At 49.5% G+C, this 23,176-nt stretch overlaps 1 protein-coding gene across 1 annotated transcript in view; it reads right to left on the bottom strand.

Annotated features, from left to right (window-relative positions):
• Window positions 1-1,035: 1,035 nt before the first annotated feature.
• The window catches only part of HPSE (heparanase), a 38,260-nt gene continuing 16,119 nt past the window's right edge, over window positions 1,036-23,176 (bottom strand). Inside the window, 11 exon segments of the mRNA XM_055140024.1 lie at window positions 1,036-2,098; window positions 8,837-8,983; window positions 10,793-10,911; window positions 13,535-13,649; window positions 13,837-13,943; window positions 15,350-15,443; window positions 15,923-15,970; window positions 16,589-16,634; window positions 16,637-16,699; window positions 16,702-16,755; window positions 19,367-19,540. Coding sequence (XP_054995999.1) covers window positions 1,939-2,098; window positions 8,837-8,983; window positions 10,793-10,911; window positions 13,535-13,649; window positions 13,837-13,943; window positions 15,350-15,443; window positions 15,923-15,970; window positions 16,589-16,634; window positions 16,637-16,699; window positions 16,702-16,755; window positions 19,367-19,540 — 1,127 coding nt within the window. The 3' untranslated portion in view covers window positions 1,036-1,938.

A 23,176-nucleotide genomic window follows, 5' to 3' on the forward strand; every position in this document is an offset into this window, starting at 1 on the left:
AGAGCCCCGAGGGTGAGCCCTGACACCCGGTCCCCTGAGCCCTGCGGGGTGTGGCCCCTCAAAGAAAGGGAGAGAAAGGATAGACGCTGGAGAGCTAGGTGCCTGGTAGGGATGTACCTAGTAAATGTGGAGCTACTGAAGAATTTTTTCCTGCAGGGGCTGGAGATAGGACAGTGGACGTGTGGCTGACCCCGCCCAACCCCCAGCATCCCACGTGCTGCCCTGAGCCCACCAGGAAGAGGCCCGAGGGCCGAGCCAGGAGAAATCCCTGAGCAGCTGGGGCTGGACCCCAAACTAATGAATTCTTTCTGGGGGGTGGGGGGCTTGGGCCACGGCCACTGGTGCTCAGAAGTGAGTCCCGGTGCTGCTCAGAGGGTTCGTGTGTTGGGGGGGTTTGAATAGGGGCTGCAGCCACGCCGGCCACGCGCAAGGCCCACGCCTCAGCTCCTGCACTAGCTCTGGCCCGTTACCTGCCTCAAGCACAGCTCAGGGGAACACTCAGGACACCATCACAATGACGGGAGGGAGACATTTATCCTAGAATTTACTAAGTGGCCGATGCGACAGGAAAAGGACAACTAGACAAGGTTTTACTCCTGACTGGATATGTTAACTGTTTTTGGCATATCGAGTACGCCACGGGGAGCTTGCCAGGCTCTGCCGTGCGGGCAGGATACTCTCGGTAGTTTGCCGGGCTCTCGGAGAGGGACGAAGGAATCGAACCCGGGTCAGCCGAATTCAAGGCAAACGCCCTACCTGTTGTTCTATTGCTCCAGCCCAGAGTTTTTGATAATCTCTTTCTTCACACACAACTCTTTTGATATTTTGGACAAATAAAGATAGAGACAAAGCAATGAAGGGAAACAAAACTTCCAAAGGTAGGAATCTGTTAGGCTTAGGGCATATTGAAAGTACAATCACGCAATCCAGAGGTTATAAAAATTACTTTATTTCTGTTGTGAAAATATAAAAACCACATACATAGAAAAGTTAAGGGTGCTGAATCATCCAAAACTCTAGCCTTAGCTCTTATAAAGGTGCTTACATTTAATTGAGACGACTCATAGCGGACAAAAATATAGAGATGATTTTACTTCTAACAACTGAGAAGCAAGAGAAAACAGTGAGTGAGTCTTGTCACTGCTAGAAAGAACGGTAGCAGCAGTGCTGATGGATGCCCTCCACTCTCTGCTCCCAAAGATTTCAAGGCCCCCCCAAACAAAACAAACCAAACAGAACTTTTCCGAATGGGAGCCCCAGAGGGACTGTGCATAGAGAAAAGAAAAAACCAATAATTTTCTAACAATATTTTTGTTTGTTTTGGCTTGGGGACCATACCTCGGGGGCTATTCAAAGCTTGCTTCTTGGGGGTCACTCCTGGAAATGCTTGGAGGAGTGTACGTGATGACAGAGATCAGGCATGGGCCTCCCGCACACAAAGCACTAGCCATTGGGCTCTCTCTCTGCCCGCCTAATAACCTGGCTTTGCACTCAGGAACCACTCCTGGCCGTGCTCAGGGGACCATATGGGATGCTGGGATTAGAACCCCAGTTGGCCGCGTGCAAGGCAAACGCCCTACTCTCTGTGCTATTGTTCCAGCCCCCAAAACTCAGCATTTTCTTAAAACTCATATCCTTCACTTATTTACCTCCTGGCTACATGGGGGAACATTTATGTACATTTTTAATAACTTAAATAAGAGCAATATATGGAACGGTGTTTGGCATAAGGCATCACTAAGTACTATCACGAGCAGTGGCGTCCTCAGGGAGAACAGAAGGTCGTGCCAACTCTGGCCTGCACTCAGCCTGCGCCGGTAGCCAAAACTCCCACCAGTTTTTGTAAGATACTTTTTTGTCTTCCTATAACTTGTGTTTTGCGTTATTTTCAACGCCCCTGGAAAAGCAAATCTCAGGACAACCACGTGCCTTTCATTTTCAAACACAGGCAGGCACTTTGGCGTTTCGTATCACAAAGAACCCGTAGGAGAAAGCTGGCAAGCCCAGTGCACTTCCGGGGCGGAGAGGCTTCTCCGTCAGAGCGGGCAGCGTCTCATCGTCCACCATCCTCAGAACCTGGCCGTTGAGCTGAACGGATCTGCAAAGGCAACGACTCTAGTCAGTCCCATCTACTCTTTTCCTTTCCTCCCTCCCTCCCTGCTTGCTTGCTTCCTTCCTTCCTTCCTTCCTTCCTTCCTTCCTTCCTTCCTTCCTTCCTTCCTTCCTTCCTTCCTTCCTTCCTTCCTTCCTTCCTTCCCTCATTTCCTTCTTTATATCTTTTTTTTTTGGGTCACACCCGGCAATGCACAGGGGACCCTCCTGGCTCTGCACTCAGGAATTACCCCTGGTGGTGCTCAGGGGACCATATGGGATGCTGGGATTCGAACCTGGGTCGGCCTCGTGCAAGGCAAACGCCCTACCCGCTGTGCTATCACTCCAGCCCCCCTCCTTTCCTTCTTTGTAGTTTCAGGATCACAATCAGTGGTACTCAGCGGTTACTCCTGACTTCACTCAGGAATGACTCCTGGCAGACTCAGGGTCTGTGGTGAGCGGGCCTTCAGGCATGTAGCTTGCGGTCTAACATTCGCATAAACATGTTGAGAAAGCCATTTTTCAAGAACTGGAGGACAGGGACATTTTTACAAGAGCAGGATGGTTAGCCAGCAGGAACAGACAGACAGGACTTGACTTTCTTGGTAGGCTTGTAGTTTAAAGATCAACCTTCTTGGGGCTGGAGGGATGGCACAGCGGGTAGGGCGTTTGCCTTGCACGCGGCCGACCCAGGTTCGAATCCCAGCATCCCATATGGTCCCCTGAGCACCGCCAGGGGTGATTCCTGAGTGAAGAGCCAGGAGTGACCCCTGTGCATCGCCGGGTGTGACCCAAAAAACAAACAAACAAACAAAAAAATAAAGATCAACCTTCTGGATATCTATTGTTATCTCCCCTCATTGCCCTGGGTGCCATTAGTTACTTTTAGTTTTGCCTTAAGGCCATGATGCAAGTAGATTGAAACCTAAGCATACAAAAGCACTGTGGAGTTACAATAGTGAGTGTGTGTGTGTGTGTGTGTGTGTGTGTGTGTGTGTGTGTGTGTGTGTGTGAGTGAGAGAGAGAGAGAGAGAGAGAGAGAGAGAGAGAGACAGGGGACCAAATGGGATGCCAGGGAATGAACCCTAGTTGGCCATGTGCAAGGCAAGCACCCTCCTACCTCTTAAACCACCTCTTGAGTCCCAAGTCTCTTCTACTCTTAGAAAGAGAATGTCAGGGGCTGCAGTGCTCGTACAGCAGGGAGGGCATTTGCCTTGCACTCGGCTGACCCGGGTTCCATCCCCAGCATCCTATATGGTCCCCCAAGCACCACCAGGGGTAATTCCTGAGCACAGAGCCAGGAGTAACCCCTGAGCATCACTGGGTGTGAGCCAAAAAGAAAAAGAAAAAAATTAAAAAGGAAAATGTCAGCTGGTCTGACCTTTTTAGAAAAGAGAGCTGGAGTGATCAACGGTCAGTTTATAGTGAAGCAGTGCAAGCACCACTGTACGTCACCATGGTTAAAGTTCTATAATCTTTTTCTCAATGCTTTATCATGTTATGAAAAAAGTTAAGACTTTTTATTGTTGAAATTTGGATTGTTGCTGAATTACATGCATGCCACACGTGAAGTAGATGTATAACTCATGTACCAACGCACTGCATGCGGTAATCCCCGTGAAAGTTTGTCTACCAACATTTGTATTTAGACAAATAAACCTAATGCAGATAATTGTAACTCATAGCTATTTTTAATATTTTGATACATATTTTTGATACATATACCGACATATTTTTACTAAAAATAAGACAACTCTGCCTATGGTCAATAAGCATGTGGAGATTTGATTTTTTTCTTGCCCCTTTACTACATCATTTTAAAAGTTTCACAAGATTTCATTGCTTGAACATATAGTTTACATAAATGTCTGGTGTGAGACATTCAATTGTTTACAATTTAGCATTTTTATAGCTTCTCTTATGGGGGGCAGGGTGGTATTTGTGCCACATCTGGCAGCGCTCAGATGGCGTGTCATGCCTGCTGGACTGTATCAGCTCTCTAAAATTTAAATTTTTGGGGGGAGAGGGTCACACCTGGCGATGCTCAGGGGTTACTTCTGGCTCTGCACTCAGGAATTACTCCTGGCGGTGCTCAGGGGACCATAGGGGATGCTGGGAATTGAACTGGGTCGGCCGCATGCAAGGCAAACATCCTCCATGCTGTACTATTGCTCCAGCTCCTAAAATTTGAATTTTTTAAGTTCTCATACTCTATTTTCAACTTCAGTCAGTGAAGAACTGATGGCTGTTCAATCTGCGATAGAGGCTCAGCTCCATTCCATGCCTCAGGTCTTTCTTTTATTTTTTTTTGGGGGGGAACGTGGCATTTGGGGGTCACACCTGATGGTGCTCTGGGGCTTAGTCCTGGTTCTGCACTCAGGGATCACTCTGTCAGGGCTCAGGGGGCCACATGGGGTGGCAGGGATCAAACGCAGGTCAGCCACATGCAAGGCAGGCACGTGTACCCACTGTACTATCACTCAACCCCTCTGTAAGATAAGACAGCTGCCGCCGGCCCTCACGGCAATGGGGCTCAGTCTGCAGGTACAGGGTGTGGTTTAGTGCCTGTAGCACATCAGTATTTAGAAGATGTGAAGAAAAAAAAAATGCCACACTGTCATCAGGAAACCACAGACAAAAGAGTGCTTCTCTCCAAATGACAGCCACAAGCGCCGAGTGAGCGCATGAGAGGAAGGGCCTTGTACGAAAAAGCACACAGGGAGTGTCGGACACGCTTTTGGAGAAGCCGCAGTTTAGTGGCAAATGGGCCTTTACAACAATACGGCTGTGGGTGAAGATGATGAAATACAGTTTTATTATAGCACCAGGCTGGAGTGTTTAGTCTGCTCTAAATAGGAAGAGAGGAAGGTGTTAAGATGCTCGCGTGACCCTCGACCCACCCTCGGTGCCATCTTGCCACATTCAACAGAGAAGCAGCCAGGCGTTCTGGTGAGCAATGCGGCCGGAGAATGCTCCAGACCCAAGATCGGGCCAGCAACACCGGGGATCCAGACGGAGGAGGTGCAGCCACCACACCCTCTCCAGATGGAGCCCTGGAGACACTGAGCAGCAACTAACACGGCTCCGGGATGCGGGACTGGGACAACTCCGAACCGCAGGGCCGCTAATGTGGCCACTCGACCTTTTCTAAAAACTGAAAACATACAATCTTTTAATGGAAAACTAATTATCAAATGCTTCCTTGGTAGGGCTGTCTTTCTTGGGGGGAAACTCCAACAATAATAGTGAATTTTGTGTTGAAATATGGAACGTAATCAAGGTAAAGAGAAAATGAAGTGAAATTAATCAGTTATACAGTTGGGGGTGAGAACTTTGTAACTTTCCACATGGTGATTCAATAAAAATTTAAAAAAAAAAAGATGCTCGCGTGAGCTTAAAGCGTAGTGGAAATAGGGGATGGGGCAAGGTTGACTGGAGATCGATATCTTGTGTCATATTTTGAAGTCAGCAACACGATGACAAAGACATAGAGGACGAGCTTGTCAAGTTTTGGGTGAAGTAAAGCCAGAAGAAATTAACAGGTGAGGGGCTGGAGCGGGGAGGGCGTTTGCCTGGCATGCGGCCGGCCGGGGTTTGATTCCCAGCATCCCCCATGGTCCCCCAAGCACTGGTGACAAACTTGTCAGAATAAGGTGTGCTGGACAAAATTTATCCAGATAAAGATGAACTACTGGGGCCGGGTAGTTCAGCCGTAAGGGCTTGCCTTTCATGCAGCAGACCTGGGTTCTAGTCTCTGCACCCCATCTAGTCCCCCGAGCCACCAGGGTGATCCCTGAGCACAGAACCAGGAAAATAAGCCCTGAGCACTGTCAGGTGTGGCCCCCAAACCAATATATATATTGCAGAACCGTAGGTGCAATGCAGGGGGCCAGGTAGAGCCAGGGAGCAGAGCCAGACTCAGCACCTCCTAGGCATGTGCCCGAGTGCTTACTAACTCCGGAGTCTAAATCTTTTTTTTTTTTGCTTTTTGGGTCACACCCGGCGATGCACAGGGGTTACTCCTGGCTTTACACTCAGGAATCACCCTTGGCGGTGCTCAGGAGACCATATGGGATGCTGGGAATCGAACCCGGGTCGGCTGTGTGCAAGGCAAACGCCCTACCCACTGTGCTATTGCTCCAGCCCCCTGAGTCTAAATCTTTTAAAAATTAATTTTAATAAATATCAAGTCGAATATCTATGAAACAGTCACTCCAAAGGACCCTCCGTAGGCAGAATGTGCTATTCACGTCAAATGGTTTTTCTTTCTCGTGAACACTGTTCAATGATGTGTTTCTCTGTTCATCATGTTTCTCTGTGCTGTCTGTATATTCAGTATTCATCACGCTTCTCTGGGCTACGTTTTGCAAAAATTAAAAAAGAATTTTTTTATTTGAAGCACTGTGATTTACAATATTGATGGGATTTCAGGTCTGCAATGATCCAATTCCACACCTTCCTCGGGGTCTGCTTCCACGCCTATGTCTCGGGGTACCCCCTCCACCCACCTCTTGCGTTGGCATCACTGTTTCACTGTCATCCTGTTGCTCATCAATTTGCTCCAGCGGGCACCAGTAACGTCTCCATTGTGAGACTTGTTGTCACTGTTTTTGGCATATCGAATACACCACCGGTAGCTTGCCAGGCTATGCTGTACGGATGAGATACTCTAGGTAGCTTGCCGGGCTCTCTGAGAGGGACAGAGGAATCGAACTGGGGTCAGCCGCGTACAAGGCAAATGCCCTATTGCTCTAGCCTCTTGCCTTTAGGCAATATTTAAAAGGGAGAAAAGTATAAGAGGAAAAAGGTAAAGCATATTATATACTTATCAAATAGATTTAGGGTAAGGGAACTTTACTTTTTTTTTTTTTTTTGCTTTTTTTGGGTCATACCCGGCAATGCACAGGGGTTACTCCTGGCTCTGCACTCAGGAATTACTCCTGGCAGCGCTCAGGGGACCATATGGGATGCTGGGAATCGAACCTGGGTCGGCCGCATGCAAGGCAAACGCCCTACCCGCTGTGCTATTGCTCCAGCCCCAGGGTACTTTAACAATACCTTACCAATTTCCATTTAGAAAGCATGAAATGTCTGATCAGTGTGCAACAGGGTCAATATATACAACAAAGACAAGAATTCTGGAAGAAATGGGCATATTCGGCCTGAAGGAATGGCAATCCACTGCCCTTCAAGAAAATATGGGGGGGGCTGGAGCAACAGTACAGTGGATAGGGTGTTTGCCTTGCATGCGGCCAACCCGGGTTCGATCCCCAGCATCCCACCCATATGGTCCCCCAGCACACCAGGAGTAGTTCCTGTGTGCAGAGCAGGAATAACCCCTGTGCATTGCCGGGTGTGACCCCCTCAAAATAAAAATACCAAAGAACATATGGGCAGTGGGCATCGCTCCAGATTGGGGAGCGAACTCAAAAGCCCTCTCGAGCCAGGAGGAGTCTCTGACGCAGGCCAGGAGGCGACGGAAGGTTCCGGGCGGAAGAGGGAGAACGGAGGAACCGAGCAAGCTCCACAGCTCAGCTATGCGGAGCCAGCCGGGAAAGCGAGAACGTGAGAACGCCTCCGGCCTCGGCCTGTGGACTGGGCCTCTCGCTCCTGGGCCGCACACCTGTCAGTGCTGTCCGGAATGTTCTGTTTGCTTTGCGTCTACACCCGGTGATGCCCAGGCGGGCTCAGAGCCAGGCCTGGGGCACGCAAAGCTTGTATAAATGACCTTTGGGCCATCTTCCCTACCCAGATTATCCATTTATTATTATTTTTTCCAGGAGCCCTGGTTTCTGCAGGGAGCTCTCCTGCTGCTCGGGGACCGAGTATGGTTCTGGGGGCTGGACTTGGGTGGGCCGAACGCAAGGCGAGTGCCTCACCCAGCCCGGCAGGATCGCAGCAGGTCTGATGGGAAAACTGCATGAAGACCTCCAGCTCAACGGGCCCAGACGTGACACAGAGGCCCAGCTGGCGCCTCCCAGCACAGCAAGTGCGCAGACAACGGCTTCAGTAACACCATCGGGGGCTAGAAGAATGATCACGGATTTACTCTTCGGGGCTGGGGTGGGGAGGGTCACACCCGGCACTGCTCAGGGGTGACTCCTGGCTCTGCACTCAGGAATTACTCCTGGCAGTGCTCAGGGGACCATATGGCATGATGGAACCTGGGTCGGCTATGTGCAAGGCAAACAAGCACCCTACCCGCTGTATTAGGACCCCAGACCCCCTGTATTTTGTGGTTTGTTTTTTTTTTTGCTTTTTGGGTCACACCCGGCAATGCTCAGGGCTGACTCCTGGCTCTGCACTCAGGAATTACTCCTGGCGGTGCTCAGGGGACCATATGGGATGCTGGGATTCGAACCTGGGTCGGCCGTGTGCAAGGCAAATGCCCTATCTGCTGTGCTATCGCTCCAGCCCCTCCCCCTGTATTTTGATAATTCCATTTGCCTTTGTGTTGTAGCAATATGAAGCAAATCTAGGTGTGCCTACAAAGCGGCAGGCTGGGGTGGTGGGTGGGAAATGGGACACCTGGGGTGGGACTGGTGTTGGAACATTGAAGGGCTGAAACAACTGTGCAACCTGTTACAACCTGGGAAGTCACGGTGTGATTAAAAAGACATTTTTTTTTTATAAACTAAAAAAGAATCATTATAACTGAAAATAGCCAACTTTGATTTTGCTATCAGTGTTGTCTGTTCTGATAACATTTGTAGACAGTATGAAATGCACGAGGCAAACTACTCACTTGGAAAGTAATCCATTAGGTCCTGACGGTCTCAAGAGGTACTTGTCCACTTCTTTGTCAAACAAAGGGCTTGGCAGTTGCAAGTGCTTGGTCACGTTATGCAGGTTTAAGGCATAGAGCGTTAAGTCTCCTTCTTTATACCTGGGGCTGGAAGCAAATACGCAACTCAGTGGAACTTGTTATCCATATAAGCAATTAATATATTAACCACTGAGGGGCTGGAGCAATAGCACAGAGGGTAGGACATTTGCCTTGCACTCGGCTGACCCGCATTCGATTCCCAGCATCCCATATGGTCCCCTGAGCACCGCCAGGAGTAATTCCTGAGTGTACGAGCCAGGAGTAACCCCTGTGCATTGCCGGGTGTGACCCAAAAAAACAAAAACAAAAAAATTAAAAAATTAAAAAATATTAACCACTGATAGGAAGTTTTAGTATCACATCCCTGGATAATGACCCCTTTGTAGCCTTCCTCCCCCCCCCTTTTTTTTTTTTTGCTTTTTGGGTCACACCTGGCGATGCACAGGGGTTACTCCTGGCTCTGCACTCAGGAATTACCCTGGTGGTGCTCAGAGGACCATATGGGATGCTGGGAATCGAACCCCGGTCGGCCACGTGCAAGGCAAACGCCCTCCCCGCTGTGCTATCACTCCAGCCACAGTCGCCTTCCTTTCATGGTTCTTCGTTTAGGACCCGTAAAGTGTGCTCAGGGCATCGACATGCAGGGATGCTCACAGCCCACCAGCCCCACAAAACGGGACCCGTTTGCTCTATGTGTTACAGTCCCTGGGCCCCACCGCCCAAGTCTCGAGGAGCCGTGGACTCAGGCCGGAGCAGGAATGGGTCTGTGCAGGAAAGGGAAGTCAGCCCTGACTCTCGTCCCGGGTGACAGCATCACCGCCTTCCTCACTGCAAAGAATTTCAGAAGGAGGTGAATGATGACGTGCAACGGTTTCATTTGGAACAGTGTTCGGGGAGAGAGGAAGAGAAGAGGGGAGGGGGGGAGGGGGAGGGGAAGAGAGGAAAGGGCGTCCACTGCATTGTATGCTGTTGATGTGGGCAGCAGAGAATGTGCCTCGAGTGGTCCTGTTCTGAAGCCCAGATCACAAAGCTTGCTCCAACACCACCTTTCCCTGGGCTGGAGTGATTTGTGCTACGCCACCAGGCTGAGCTTCTGGGAAGCCGGTCATCCACCCGGGGTGGTAAAATGAGAAAAAGTAAACTTTGTGGATTTGTGTGAGTTCGAATTACAAACCACATAATTTGGAGGCTTTTTCTAGTCTTATGCAAATACTGAAACATAAAAGGAATTAAATCTATGAAAGCTTTTCAGGTTGGACCCTTCCCAAACATCTTGCCTTCGGAGAGTAAAATTAACTGTTTAATACCCTATTCTTGGAAAGGACAGACTGAAGCGTAGACACACACACACACACACACACACACACACACACACACACACACTCAGAGAGAGAGAGAGGAGAGAGAGAGAGAGAGAGAGAGATCTTCATTTTTTTCAGAGTACTGACTATAAAAGTCTCTCTTACTCCTGGCTCTGCACTCAAGGATAATCCTGGCATGCTCAGTGGGTGCTAGGGACTAAAACGGGGTTGACTGCAAGCAAGCAAGCAACCAAGCAAGCACCCTACCTGTTCTACTGTCACACTAGTCCCAGCGTTCCTAGTCTGGTCTTTACATCAAGGTAAAATTGCATTTTGCATTAGAAAAATAAAAATCATTGTACAAATCTGTGCTGGATGAAAGAGCTGATGTTCAAGCTTACTTTTCTAGACCTGCCTCTCTATCACCATGAATAATTAATAATAATAATAATAATAATAATAAAAACCAACAATTAAAATCAAATCCTTGGCACACCTTCGACCCACTGGCTGGAGAAAGAACAACAGACCATTAGAGCAGAAAGTCACTTCCCAGAGCGAGTGACGTCCTTACTGGTTGGTGCTTGTGCAGTGAAGGTAAACGCGAAGCTTGCCGCTGTCCGGCCCGTCCACTCGTGCTCTGAACACAGTGGTGCCCACCAGCTTCTTGAAGAGCAGAGATGACCAGTAATCCTAGAGGTGCAGGTTGGCCAAAGGAGAGGGGAAAAAAAAAAAGCTCTTATTTCTGTATTCAACAACAGCGTCAAGCAAATAATTGTCCTACAAATTCTAATTTATCATAGAGGTAGGATTCATTCATAATCTCACCATGATCTGAGGGTAATACCTTTTCTTTCCTTTTTTGGGTTTAGGGCTATACTCTGTCCCCGCAAAGAATTATTATTATTATTATTATTTCTTTTTGGGTCACACCCGGCGATGCACAGGGGTTACTCCTGGCTCTGCACTCAGGAATTACTCCTGGCGGTGCTCAGGGGACCATATGGGATGCTGGGAATCGAACCCGGGTTGGCCGCGTGCAAGGCAAACGCCCTCCCCGCTGTGCTATCACTCCAGCCCAAGAATTATTTTTAAAGAACAGACACCCTTCAATGCCATCTTAGACTATAAAAATCAAACTCAGGCTTGCTCTCTCTATATTATTCTGGCTTTCATTCTGACATTCTTACGTTCCAGGTGTCTTCATTCTTCTTCCTAGTTTTTTGGTTTGGGGGCCACACACGGCTGTGCCCAGGGCTGACACTTGACTCTGAGCTCAGGAGTCACTTCTGGGGACCCCTGGAGGACTAGATATAGTGCCAGGGTCAAACCCAGGTCAGCATGTACGAGGCAAGAACCTCCCACCTTGTACTGTCTTTCTGGTCCCAGACTATTTTTTCCAGATTTAGTAGCAGGTATAGCCGGAGGTGGGGCGGAAAGGAGACTTTGTTCATAAATATTTCAACTATTATTAACCAAATAGCCGGTTTCCGGCGGCTGGGCCATACTGGCACTTCTCAGGGTTTAGTCCCGGCTCTGTGCTCAGGGGCCACTCCTGGTGGGGCTTGCAGGACCGTAGACAGCTGGGACAGAGTCGAGATCGGCTGTGTGCAATGACCTTAACCTCTGTATTTTATCTTCAGCCAATTTTTACAGTGGGATTTTTATTTATTTATTTTATTATTTTAAATTTTTTTGGTCTTTTTGGGTTGTACCTGGCCTGGGGTTACTCCTGGCTCTGCTTGGGGAACTATATGGGATGCCGGTGCTCAAACCCAGATCACACCCTACCCACTGTACTATTGCTCTGGCCCCTACAGTGAGATTTTAAATAATAAAATAATAAATGTACAGTACCAGCTTGCCTTACAGTAAAACTTATAAGGGGCTGGAGCGATAGTACAGTGGGTAGGGCGCTTGCCCTGCATGTGGCTAACCCAGGTTCTATACTCGGTACCACATATATGTTCCAAGCATCGCCAGGAGCAATCGCTGAGAGCAGAACCAGGGGAAAGCCCTGAGCACTGCTTGGTATGGCCCAAAACACACCAAAAAGTTAAAATTTATAGCAAAACAGTTTTGAAGCTTTGAATACTGTAGTCTATATAAATGATTTATTTTGCAGAACACTTCTGACCCAAGTTTCACTGTCACAATCATCCTGTTGCTCATCGATTTGTTCGAGCGGGCACCAGTAACGTCTCTCGTTGTGAGACTTATTGTTAGTGGTTTTTGGCATATCGAATACACCATGGGTAGCTTGCCAGGCTCTGCTGTGCGGGTGTGATACTCTTGGTAGCTTGCCAGGATCTCCGAGAGGGGCGGAGGAATCAAACCCGGGTCAGCTGCGTGAAAGGTGAACGTCCTACCGCTGTGCTATCGCTTCAGCCCAACCCAAGTTTACCTCATAAAATTTGAGTCATGAAATTTCAAATTACTCCTTTAAAACACACAGACACACACACACACACACACACGCACACACACCAAGCCAGAGAGGTGGTATGGTGGGTAAGCCAGTTGCCTTTCATCTTAGCCGACCCAGGTTTGATACCGTATGGTCCCCTGAGCCCCCCAGGAGTGACCCCTGACTGCAGAGCCAGGATAGAGGCCTGAGCACTGCTGGGCATGACCCCCAAACCCAAATTTTATTTTTATTTAAATAAAATATGGGAAAACGCAAACTATGCCCCTAATGGCCCACATAAATAATTATCCCTAGGTCTAAATTTCGCTTCAGACACAAAAGTGTTGAATGCATACTCTCTCAGACTTCTTCTGATTCAGAGTTCCCTGGTTTGAAGGAAAAAAAAAAAGAAATGTGGGGCTGGGGGGCTGGAGCGATAGCACAGCGGGTAGGGCATTTGCCTTGCACGTGGCCCACCTGGGTTTGATCCCCAGCATCCCATATGGTCCCCTGAGCACCGCCAGGGGTAATTCCTGAGTGCAGAGACAGGAGTAACCCCTGTGCATTGCCGGGTGTGATTTCCTCCCTCCCACCACCCAAAAAAAATCAAGAAATGTGGGGCTGGAGCGATAGCACAGCGGGTAGGGCATTTGCCTTGCACGTGGCCCACCCGGGTTCGATCCCCAGCATCCCATTTGGTCCCCTGAGTACTGCCAGAAGTAATTCCTGAGTGCATGAGCCAGGAGTCAGCCCTGAGCATCGCCGGGTGTGACCCAAAAAGAAAAACAAAACTAAACTAAAAAAAGAAGCCCCAGAGTTCCCCGGTTTGCTTTACTGAAAGTACTGAGTTGACCGAGAGAATGGACCTTAGAGCAACGGCTCACAGACGCGGGCAAACTGCTCACTCACAGGCACGGGCTCGAAGTTCTCGTCCACCAGGTGGTAGTTCCCGGCTCCGAAGAGCACCTGCCTCATCACCACTTCGATGCCCATTTTGGCCGACAGCCCCAACTTGTCCAGCCACCTGGAACAGAGAGACGACAGCTTTCCTCGGGTGTGGAAACAAGACGGCCCAACAGCACTTTCTCGCAAAATCTGGCATGATTTCTGGCCTCAGCACAGGAACCGTCTTTGACCCAAGTTCTGGGTTCCCGGTGAGGCGTATCTGCGGAGCGGAAGAACCAGGGGCGGGGCAAGGGCCGGGCACTCACATGAAGCCCGCAGCGAAGGTGTCGGACAGCAAGGGCGCTCCACCCCCGTAGGCAGAGCTGGTCTCCCCCAGCCAGACCTTCTTGTGGGGTGTGGTCTCCTCCACAACCTGAGAACAGGAAAGTCTCCGTGGTCACTGCAAGCAACACAGCCAACTGCGTGCACTGACGATCAGCAATCTGAACCGTAAGCAGTGCCCCCATCACTACAAACTATGTTCCTAGTCCTTCATGACTCAGGAGTAACCCCTGAGCACTGCTGGGTGTGACCCAAAAAAAGCAAACAATAAATAAATAATTGCCCGAGTCATGGCAATTATTTATTTATTGTTTGCTTTTTTTGGGTCACACCCAGCAGTGCTCAGGGGTTACTCCTGGCTCTGTACTCAGGAATTACTCCAGGTGGTGCTTGGGGGACCATATAGGATGCTGGGAATCGAACCTGGCTTGGCCGCGTGCAAGGCTAATGTCCTTCCCACTGTATTATAGCTCCAGCCCCTCAGGCAATTCTCTCTCTCTCTCTCTCTCTCTCTCTCTCTCTCTCTCTCCCTCTCTCTCTCTCTCTCTCCCCTCTCTCTCTCCCTCTCTCTCTCTCTCTCTCCCTCTCTCTCTCTCTCTCTCCCTCTCTCTCTCTCTCCTCTCTCTCTCTCTCTCTCCCTCTCTCTCTCTCTCTCTCTCTCTCTCTCTCTGGGGGGGTGCGCACTTGGCTGTGCTCAGGGCTCACTCCCGATGGGACTGGGGTCCATACATCTGGGATGCTGGGGTGGAACCCAGGTTGGCCACATGCAAGGCAAGTGCTCTACCTGCTACACTCGGGCTCTGGCCCCAGCCTCAGGCAAAGCGACTGGATTGCCAAGGTAGGAGGAATGTCAATGATCCCGTCTAATAGCTGACGAGTTTTCAATCTACTAAAAGGTTCTTAGAAGTCTTTTTTTGAAAAAACTGGTTGAGGTTCTGTGACTGACTATAGCGTTAACAATGGCGTTTCACGCACATAATTCCAACACCACGGCCATCAACAGTGTACCCACCCCCCTCCGCTGAGGACCCTAATACTCCTCATTTAAAACCCCCAGAACCCACCCCACCACCGGAATCGTGTGGTTCATTTCTAGGCTAGAGACAGCACAGAGAGAGGGTAAGGCACTTGCCTTGCCTTCTGCAGACCCCAGTTCAAATCACCGCATTACATATGGTCTCACCACATATGAGCCCAGAGCCAGGAATAGCTGAGCACTGTTGGATACGACCTCCAATGCAACAAACAACGCCCCCACCCACCCACCACCCCAAAGGCAATCCAGATAAGAAAGCTTCTTTTTTATCAACAGCAAAGGTAAGACCACTGCTAGGGGCATGGAAGGGGGGTGAGTGCCAATATCATTTGGAACAATTAGAAATATATGCTCATTTACACACAGAATTTATTAGTAGCTGAACTGAAAAACAAGGACTAGTGTTTTTAAAAAACATGAAAAACAAGGACTCATCCAAAAGGCGGGAAAAAGACAATTACCTCGAAAATTTTTTGCACCGAGGAAATGAAAGTGTCCAAAATGTCAGGACTTAGAAACTCTTCTTTGGTGGCAATTCGTCCATTCAGGTAGTAACTAAAGTATCCCGAAAACAATGAGAAAACAAACAAGCTTGAGTTTCTGGCTTTAACCTTGGACGGCTGACCTCTCTCTCCTTCCTCCCTTCTTTCCACTCCCTTGTTAGAGGAAGCAGGCATTCTGCTGGGCAGAGGAGCCGTGGAAAGGGTCATTTCTGTGTCTTAAGAAGACACAGCGACGATAGTGTCCCCAAGCACGGGTTTACCATTCTTTGGCAAGAATATTTATCTTAGCCACTCACTGCTCCTCTTGAGCTAAATTACAGGGTTTATGTATCTTATAGAAACCCCCACGTTGTTTAAAATAAGGCTAAGTTGTTGCTTGACTCATCGGACACCTCTCATACAATCGTGTTTGAGACTCTTTCCTATTTGAACCACTAGGTCCACTGGCAGTGAATCAGAAGTAGGCTTGGGGAAACCGAGATAAAAGCCAAAGAGGCGTGTGTTCTTGGGACTCTGAAGATACAGACTTACTGATGCCACGTGACGGAGTCAATCACGGCTCCTCCGGCCTTCAGGAAACTAGGAAAAAGTGTTCCTTGTTAGCAGTGCTTGGATGCACAATCTCTATGGCATAGATGCACAGACGCTGTATTCCCTCAAAACGAGCTTTCCTCCTTAGGGTGAGACCCACACGCACTTCTTCATTCTGTTCTTTCCTTTGTTTGGAGACTCCCCGGCGGTGCTCTGGGCTTACTCCTTGGTTCCTGGCAGTGTCAAATCCCACTACCTTCATTTTCTTTTTCTGGCTTTTTGGGTCACACCCAGTGATGCTCAGGGGTTACTCCTGGCTCTGCACTCAGGAATTCCTCCTGGCGGTGCTTGGGGGACCATATGGGATGCCGGGGATCGAACCCAGGTTGGCCGTGTGCAAGGCAAACGCCCTACCCGCTGTGCTATCACTCCGGCCCCTCTTCCCTTCCTTTCTTTTAAGGTTTTTGGGTCACATTTGGCGATGCTCAGAGGTTACTCCTGGCTCCGTGCAAAGGGATCACTCCTGGCGAGCTTCGGGGACCATAGGGGGTTCTGGGACTCAAACCTAAATTGGCAGCATGCAAGGCAAATGCCCCTCCCCCATCCTGCCGCCCCGGCCCGCAGAAGCACTAATATCAGAGAATCTCTGCGGCTTTCGGCTCTCACCTCTGTAGCATCTTCACACTCTTCCCCTTAGGCCGGCCAATGTCCGACCATAGAGCTTTGCGTTGTTGAACGTGGACTTTGCTAGAAGCTTATGCAACTCAACAAAATCTCTCCTAGCTGAAAGCCATCGATGAAAACACCAGCCTTCTTCCTGAAGCTGTTAGGTTCTGAAAGAGAGCAATTCTCAGAATAATCATTTGTTATGAAAAAAAATTTTTTTTTTTCTTTTTGAGTCACACCTGGCGATGCACAGGGGTTACTCCTTGCTCTGCACTCAGGAACCACTCCTGGCGGTGCTCAGGGGACCATATGGGATGCTGGGAACTGAACCCCGGTTGGCTGTGTGCAAGGCAAATGCCCTACCCGCTGTGCTATCACTCCAACCCCAAAAAGAAAAATTTTTTAACACAAACATAGCAGCAGCATTATAACATTTAAAGAAAAAAATAGTTTTGAAATAGAGATATGAGGGCATATTAAAATAATCTCGAGTTAACAATGGGTTCTTAGTTACATGCACCATGGAGTATGACTCAGCTATACAGAGATGAAACCACGCAGTTCACCGCTGCATGGATGGAGCTGGGGAGACGGGCTGAGAGAAGCAGGAGGAAGAGGGACAGATACAGAACAATCTCGAATATGCAGGGCGGAAAGGAGCAAAGTAAGGGAGTGACAAACGACCAAGAGCAACAGAACCTAAGAACTGCTCTACAGAACCGAGTTTACCATGGCAGTTAGGTGGGGGCGGGGGGCTGAGGACTGGGGTCTCCGGGGCAGGGGCTCTCAGGGGGGCCGGGAGACAATGGTGGAGGGACACGGACACTGGTGGTGGCAATGGAGTCGGAACAATGTGAGCATGAAGCTCCACCAGTGACATTATTGTAAAATTATAAATCGCGGTGACTAAAATTAAAAAAAAAATAAGTTTAAGGAGACCTTAAATCAATAGTTATTTGGGCCGGACCCAGCCTGCTCCGTGGCCCTGAGCACCCCGCGCTTCCCTCCCCTCCGGACTGCCGGCCACTTGGCCGGCACGCCGACCCCAGGCCATTGACCGCTGCCGGGTTGTGGGAAAGGGGCGTGGCCTAATCGTCAGGGGGCGTGGCCTAAGAAAAAGTGGTCGTGGACACAGCGGCAGATAGTTTCCTCAACATCCTATCCAAGACTAACATCCTAGCTATTCACAAGCAGTAGGTCAATAAAACTAAAGTGAAAGTAAAGTGAAATTTACCAGTTACACATGTGGGGTGGGGGGCTGGGGAGGTGGGGGGAAGGGGGGAGGTATATCGTGATTCTTGGTGGTGGAATATGTGCACTGGTGAAGGGATGGGTGTTTGAGCATTGTATAACTGAGACTTAAACCTGAAAGCTTTGTAACTTTCCACATGGTGAATCAATAAAAGAATTTAAAAAAAATCAATAGTTATTTGGGAAATGGTTTATATCGAGTACTTTGAAACAGAATCTCTAAAAATAAATGGGTTGGGGGGCACGGAGCATTAGTACAGCGGGGAGGGCATTTGCTTTGCACATGGCTGACCCGGGTTCAATCCCCGGCATCCCATATGGTTCCCCAAACACCGCCTGAGTGCAGAGCCAGGAGTAACCCCTGAGCACCGCTGGGTGTGACCCCAAAAGCAAAAAAAAAAAAAAAAAAGGAGAGAGATAGTACAGCAGCTAAGGTGCTTGCCTTGTAAGTGGCACCCTGTATGGTCCCCTGAGCACTCCTAGGAGTGATACCTGAGTGCAGAGGTAGGACTAAGCCCTGAGCACCACTAGCCATGCCCCTGCTCCCCCAAAACACCCTCAAAAAACACAACAGCTTTTTATATTGTGGCTACTGTATGTATCACTGTCACTGTCATCCCATTGCTCATCGATTTGCTCGAGCAGGCTCCATTGTGAGACTTGTTGTTACTGTTTTTGACATATCGAATACACTACGGTAGCTCACCAGGCTCTGCCGTGCGGGCGAGACACTCTCAGTAGCTTGCCGGTCTACTAAGCAGAGGAATCAAACCTGGATCGGCCGCGTACAAGGCAAATGCCCTACCCACTGTGCTATCGCTCCAGCCCCAGCTACCGTACGTAGAAGTAGAATATACATTACTGCAAAATCCATATGCTAATCATATCACAAATGCTTAGGCGGCTCACTCCCACTTGGGAGAAATAAGCAGCTATATTCCGAAGGACTCGTTAGCCCTTCAGTTGGACTCAGAGACCCACAGGGACTCGGCCAGGGAGCCGGGGGTAGAGATTCATCGGCACGTGCGGAGTCCAGCCTGCCAGGAGAAACAGGCCCCAGGAGACCCCGAGGCTCTGCAGGGACCCCGGGAGCCACCGGCACTGCTGGTTCCAGGGGGCTGGGCTAAGTGCAAAGGGAACTGGGCTGGGTCTCGCCAGAGTCTGGCTGGGGGAAGGCGCTCCCCTGCCCGGAGCGGCACTGCCCGGCACGGCGTGGAGGGTGCTGGGGCAGAAGTGCCCTGGCCAGTGTTAAAAAATGATCACAGGGGCTGGAGCAATAGCACAGCAGGTAGGGCGTTTGCCTTGCATGTGGCCGACCCGGGTTCGATTCCCAGCATCTCATATGGTCCCCTGAGCGCCGCCAGGGGTAATTCCTGAGTGCAGAGCCAGGAGCAACCCCTGTGCATCGCCGGGTGTGACCCAAAAAGCAAAAAAAATAATAATAATAAAAATAAAAACTATCACAACCAGGGAAATAATGCCACAGGAAACCTCCTTTTTTAATGAAACGGTCCCAGGAGTACTCACCATTGCCGAGTTCCCAAGAAATGTTGTACCCCTGGGACGAGCAATATTCCAGGAGCAGCTCAGCGTTGGAACTGTTCCACCGCAAGTCCGCTGTGCGCTGGAGCGCGTTCAGCCCAAAGATCAAGTCCAGGCCCGAGCAATTCGCGAACGTATACAGCATATCCACAGCGCTCTCTGAAAGGAGAGGGGCGCGATGCAGGGGCGGGAGAGAGAGCACGGCGGGCAGAGCACCTGCCTTGTGTGACCCCTTCCTGGCCTCCCATAGGGTCCCCTGAGCACTGCCGGAGTAATGCCCGAGCACAGAGCCGGGAGTCACTCCTGAGCATCGCCGGGTGTGGTCCAAAAAACCAAAAGCAAAGGAAAGGGTGCAATTCAGTGGTGAGCTTAACGGTCAGGCCAGCCCCGCCGGGAGGCTTCCGGGCCCACCTGTAGAGTGAATGACCACTTCTGCTGTCCAACGGAAGGAACCCCACTGCTCACCAACAAATACAATTGTGAGAAAAAGACAACAAATCAGACTGGGAAATAAAAATGTCTATCATCATGAGTTTTTTGCTCCAACGATGGAATGGAGACCTGTGGAATATTCTAGAAGTCTTTATTTTTCCTTTTTGGGTCACACCCGGCGATGCACAGGGGTTACTCCTGGCTTTGCATTCAGGAATTAGTCCTGGCGGTGCTCAGGGGACCATATGGGATGCTGGGATTCGAACCCGGGTCGGCTTCGTACAAGGCAAAAGCCCTACCCGCTGTGCTATTGCTCCAGCCCCTATTCTAGAGGTTTTGATCTGGCACTCTGGTGTTGAGCTCCAGGGAATTGGGGGCACTGCCCAGTTGCCTCAGTGCCTCAGTGCTCGGCACAGACATAAAGCCCATCCTGGGATGCCGTAAGCCCCATTTTCCATAACCCACCCAGCTCTGCTCACAAACACTGCCAGTAAATATTGGTAAAAGTCAGATGTCAAAATGTAACGTAATAACTTTGATGTAACGAGAGCTGCAATCAACATGCATAAGGACTTTTGCAGTGTTCGTGCAAACATTTGTCATTTGTTTTCTGTGCTGTTTGGTTTCTCAGTGCTCAGTACCCCCTGGCCAGCTGCGGGTGCTGCAAGGGCAGCTGTGGGTGGTGCTGGACAGATCATCACTCCAGCCCACTGACCTCTCTCCGGCCGCTCCTAAGGCCTTTCTTTAGCAAAAATGACTAAATCCAATCTTCAGCTTTCTGGGCTAACATCAAAACAAGGGGCTGGAGTGAAAGTACAGTGGGTGGGGCACTTGTCTTGCATGCGGCCGACCCAGATTCAATCCCCAACACCCCATATGGTCCCCGGAGCCCACCAGGAGTAATTCCTGAAGTGTAGAGCCAGGGGTAAAACCTGAGCATCAATCAAGCAAACAAACAAAACCCCGAAGCATCAGCACTTGTGTGGCCGAAAAAAACAAAAACCAAATCAAACCCCAATAGCACCACCATGCCAGTCACCTCAATGACAACCCCAACAAGAAGGGGAAGGGAGAAGGGGGAAAAAAAACACCCAAACAAATAAACAAACAAGCCCAAGCAGCCTACCGCCTTCTCAAATGAGGAGCAAAACACTCCCGGCTCTTATTTGATTCACCATCAGTATCTGGTCCCTGATCTCTGAGAGGGTGGGATCCCGGGAATGGAAACCATCTAGATGACACACTGGGCTCTGGCCCAGGCTGGCCCTGGGGCTATCCCGGACACCAGACCAGGCACATTTGCATGAGGGTGGGTGCTGGGTGGGAGGACCAGCGAGGAGAGAAGGAGGAGCTTGGTAAGTGTGATTACTGTCATGAGGGAGCTGTCCATCTGCCACACCCAAATTCCATCTATGACACAGTTTCCCTTTCCTGCCCAACAGGTTTATAGTTGTAAGTTCATGCTCTCCTAATAAGTATCCCTGTCCTCTTCTGTTTATGTAAAATCACCACGAGGCCCTAGAATTAGGAAACATTAGCTGAATCTTCTGGGACACCTGTTTCAAGGAAGCAGGACACGAACAAACAAAGCAACTACTGTGTTCCTGCCACAAGAGGCTTTCGCTATTTTCTCCCACTGGTGGGTGCTGCTGAGAGTCGCTTGGGCGCGGCCAGTCATGGCCAGGGGTCGGTCACCTCTCTGCTTCTGAGACTCGCGGCACTCTAACTGCAGGCATATGGGCCAGAAGGGCACAGCTCGAGCGGTTACCAAGACAGGCAGGTGAAAATAGAAAACTCCAGTCAGAGGCTGGATGCTTCCAAATGCAACTAAGGGATTCGTACTGTCCTGCATTTTCGTGCTGTTGTTGGAGTTAAACTCACCCAGTAACAGTTCGCAAAGGAAGGAGAGACTATGAAGACCCAAGTCCCACGGGAGGGAAAAGATTCTGGGAACTGGCCACGTGTTCCAGAAAGATCCATGCAAGATTGTGTTTTTCTAAAGGTAAGCTAGAATAATGTCTAACATGACTCCCCCAACCCTGGCCAGAAAAAAAAAGGTTTAAGGATCCCCTAAAATCCACAGGGGAGAGGGGTGTTCTGGTAGCCCTACCACAGGAATTTGTTTCAAATGACACTTAATGCTGTGGTGGTTGATGTTGGAGATGCCCCTGACTTAGGGCAAGACCCGTTCATATATAGAAAATATATCTGAAGTATAGAAGTTGGCATTAAAGCATCTGAATAGTTCCTCACTTACACAAAATAAAAAAAAAATCCAGAGGACTTCATTATTTATTAGTAGATGCCAAAGAGAAAGCACAGTGGATAGGGCACTGGCCTTGCAGCAGCTGATCCGGGTTCAACCCCTGATATAGAATACGGTCCCCTGAGCACTGTCAGGGTGATCCCTGAGTGCAGAGCCAGGAGTAAGTCCTGAGCACCACCAGGTGTAGTGCAAAAGACATTCCTCCTCTAAGAAATTTTGTAAGAACTCATCATCAATCACTATATTATCTACTTTCTCTTTTCTCCCAGGTCACATTTTCTCTATGCCTTATAAACAAAAATATGGGCTGGAGCGGTAGCACAGTGGTCGGGCATTCGCCTTTCACGCGGCTGACCCGTGTTCGATTCCTCTGCCCCTCTCAGAGAGCCTGGCAAGCTACTGAGAGTATGGAGCCCGCGAGGCAGAGCCTGGCCAGCTACCCGTGGAGTAGTCAATATGCCAAAAACAGTACCAACAAGTCTCTCAATGAGAGACGTTACTGGTGCCCACTCGACCAAATCGATGAGCAACAGGATGACAGTGATGTATAAATTTAAAAACAAGTCTGCACCGGAGCTCACAGACCAAGCACTGGCCATGCGTATGTGAGGCCCTGAGCTCCTTCCCCAGCCCCACGAACAAAGCCACTGGATACACTGACATCCAGCTCAGGTGCAGAGCAATCTGGCAGAGACTAATGACTAATGTGTAGAACATGTGTAAACAGTCACAGATCGAGTGCAGCGACAGTACAGCTGGGAAGGTGTGTGCCCTGCATGCATGTGACATGAGTCTGGTCCCGGGGCTCCACCAGGAATAAGCCCTGAGCAGCCAGGTGTAGCTCTCCCTCAAAAAAAAACCAAAAAACAAATTACAAAGAATTTAACTCAATATAAACTTGTAGAAAGTTGCAGCAAACCCAAATAATCCTCAAAACAATTTAATTTTCAGACCAGTGGCCATAAATTTTCTGCATTCTAAGACCATGGCAGAGTATCTGAGCAGGTTATTTGTTAAATGGGATCTGGCGTGACGCCACCCGTTAGCTGGGTAGGAAACACCAACTTTCATGTAAAATCTTTCTGTAGTTAAGTAAG

Source organism: Sorex araneus, chromosome 5 (assembly GCF_027595985.1).
Source record: "Sorex araneus isolate mSorAra2 chromosome 5, mSorAra2.pri, whole genome shotgun sequence".
Lineage (NCBI taxonomy): Eukaryota > Metazoa > Chordata > Mammalia > Eulipotyphla > Soricidae > Sorex > Sorex araneus.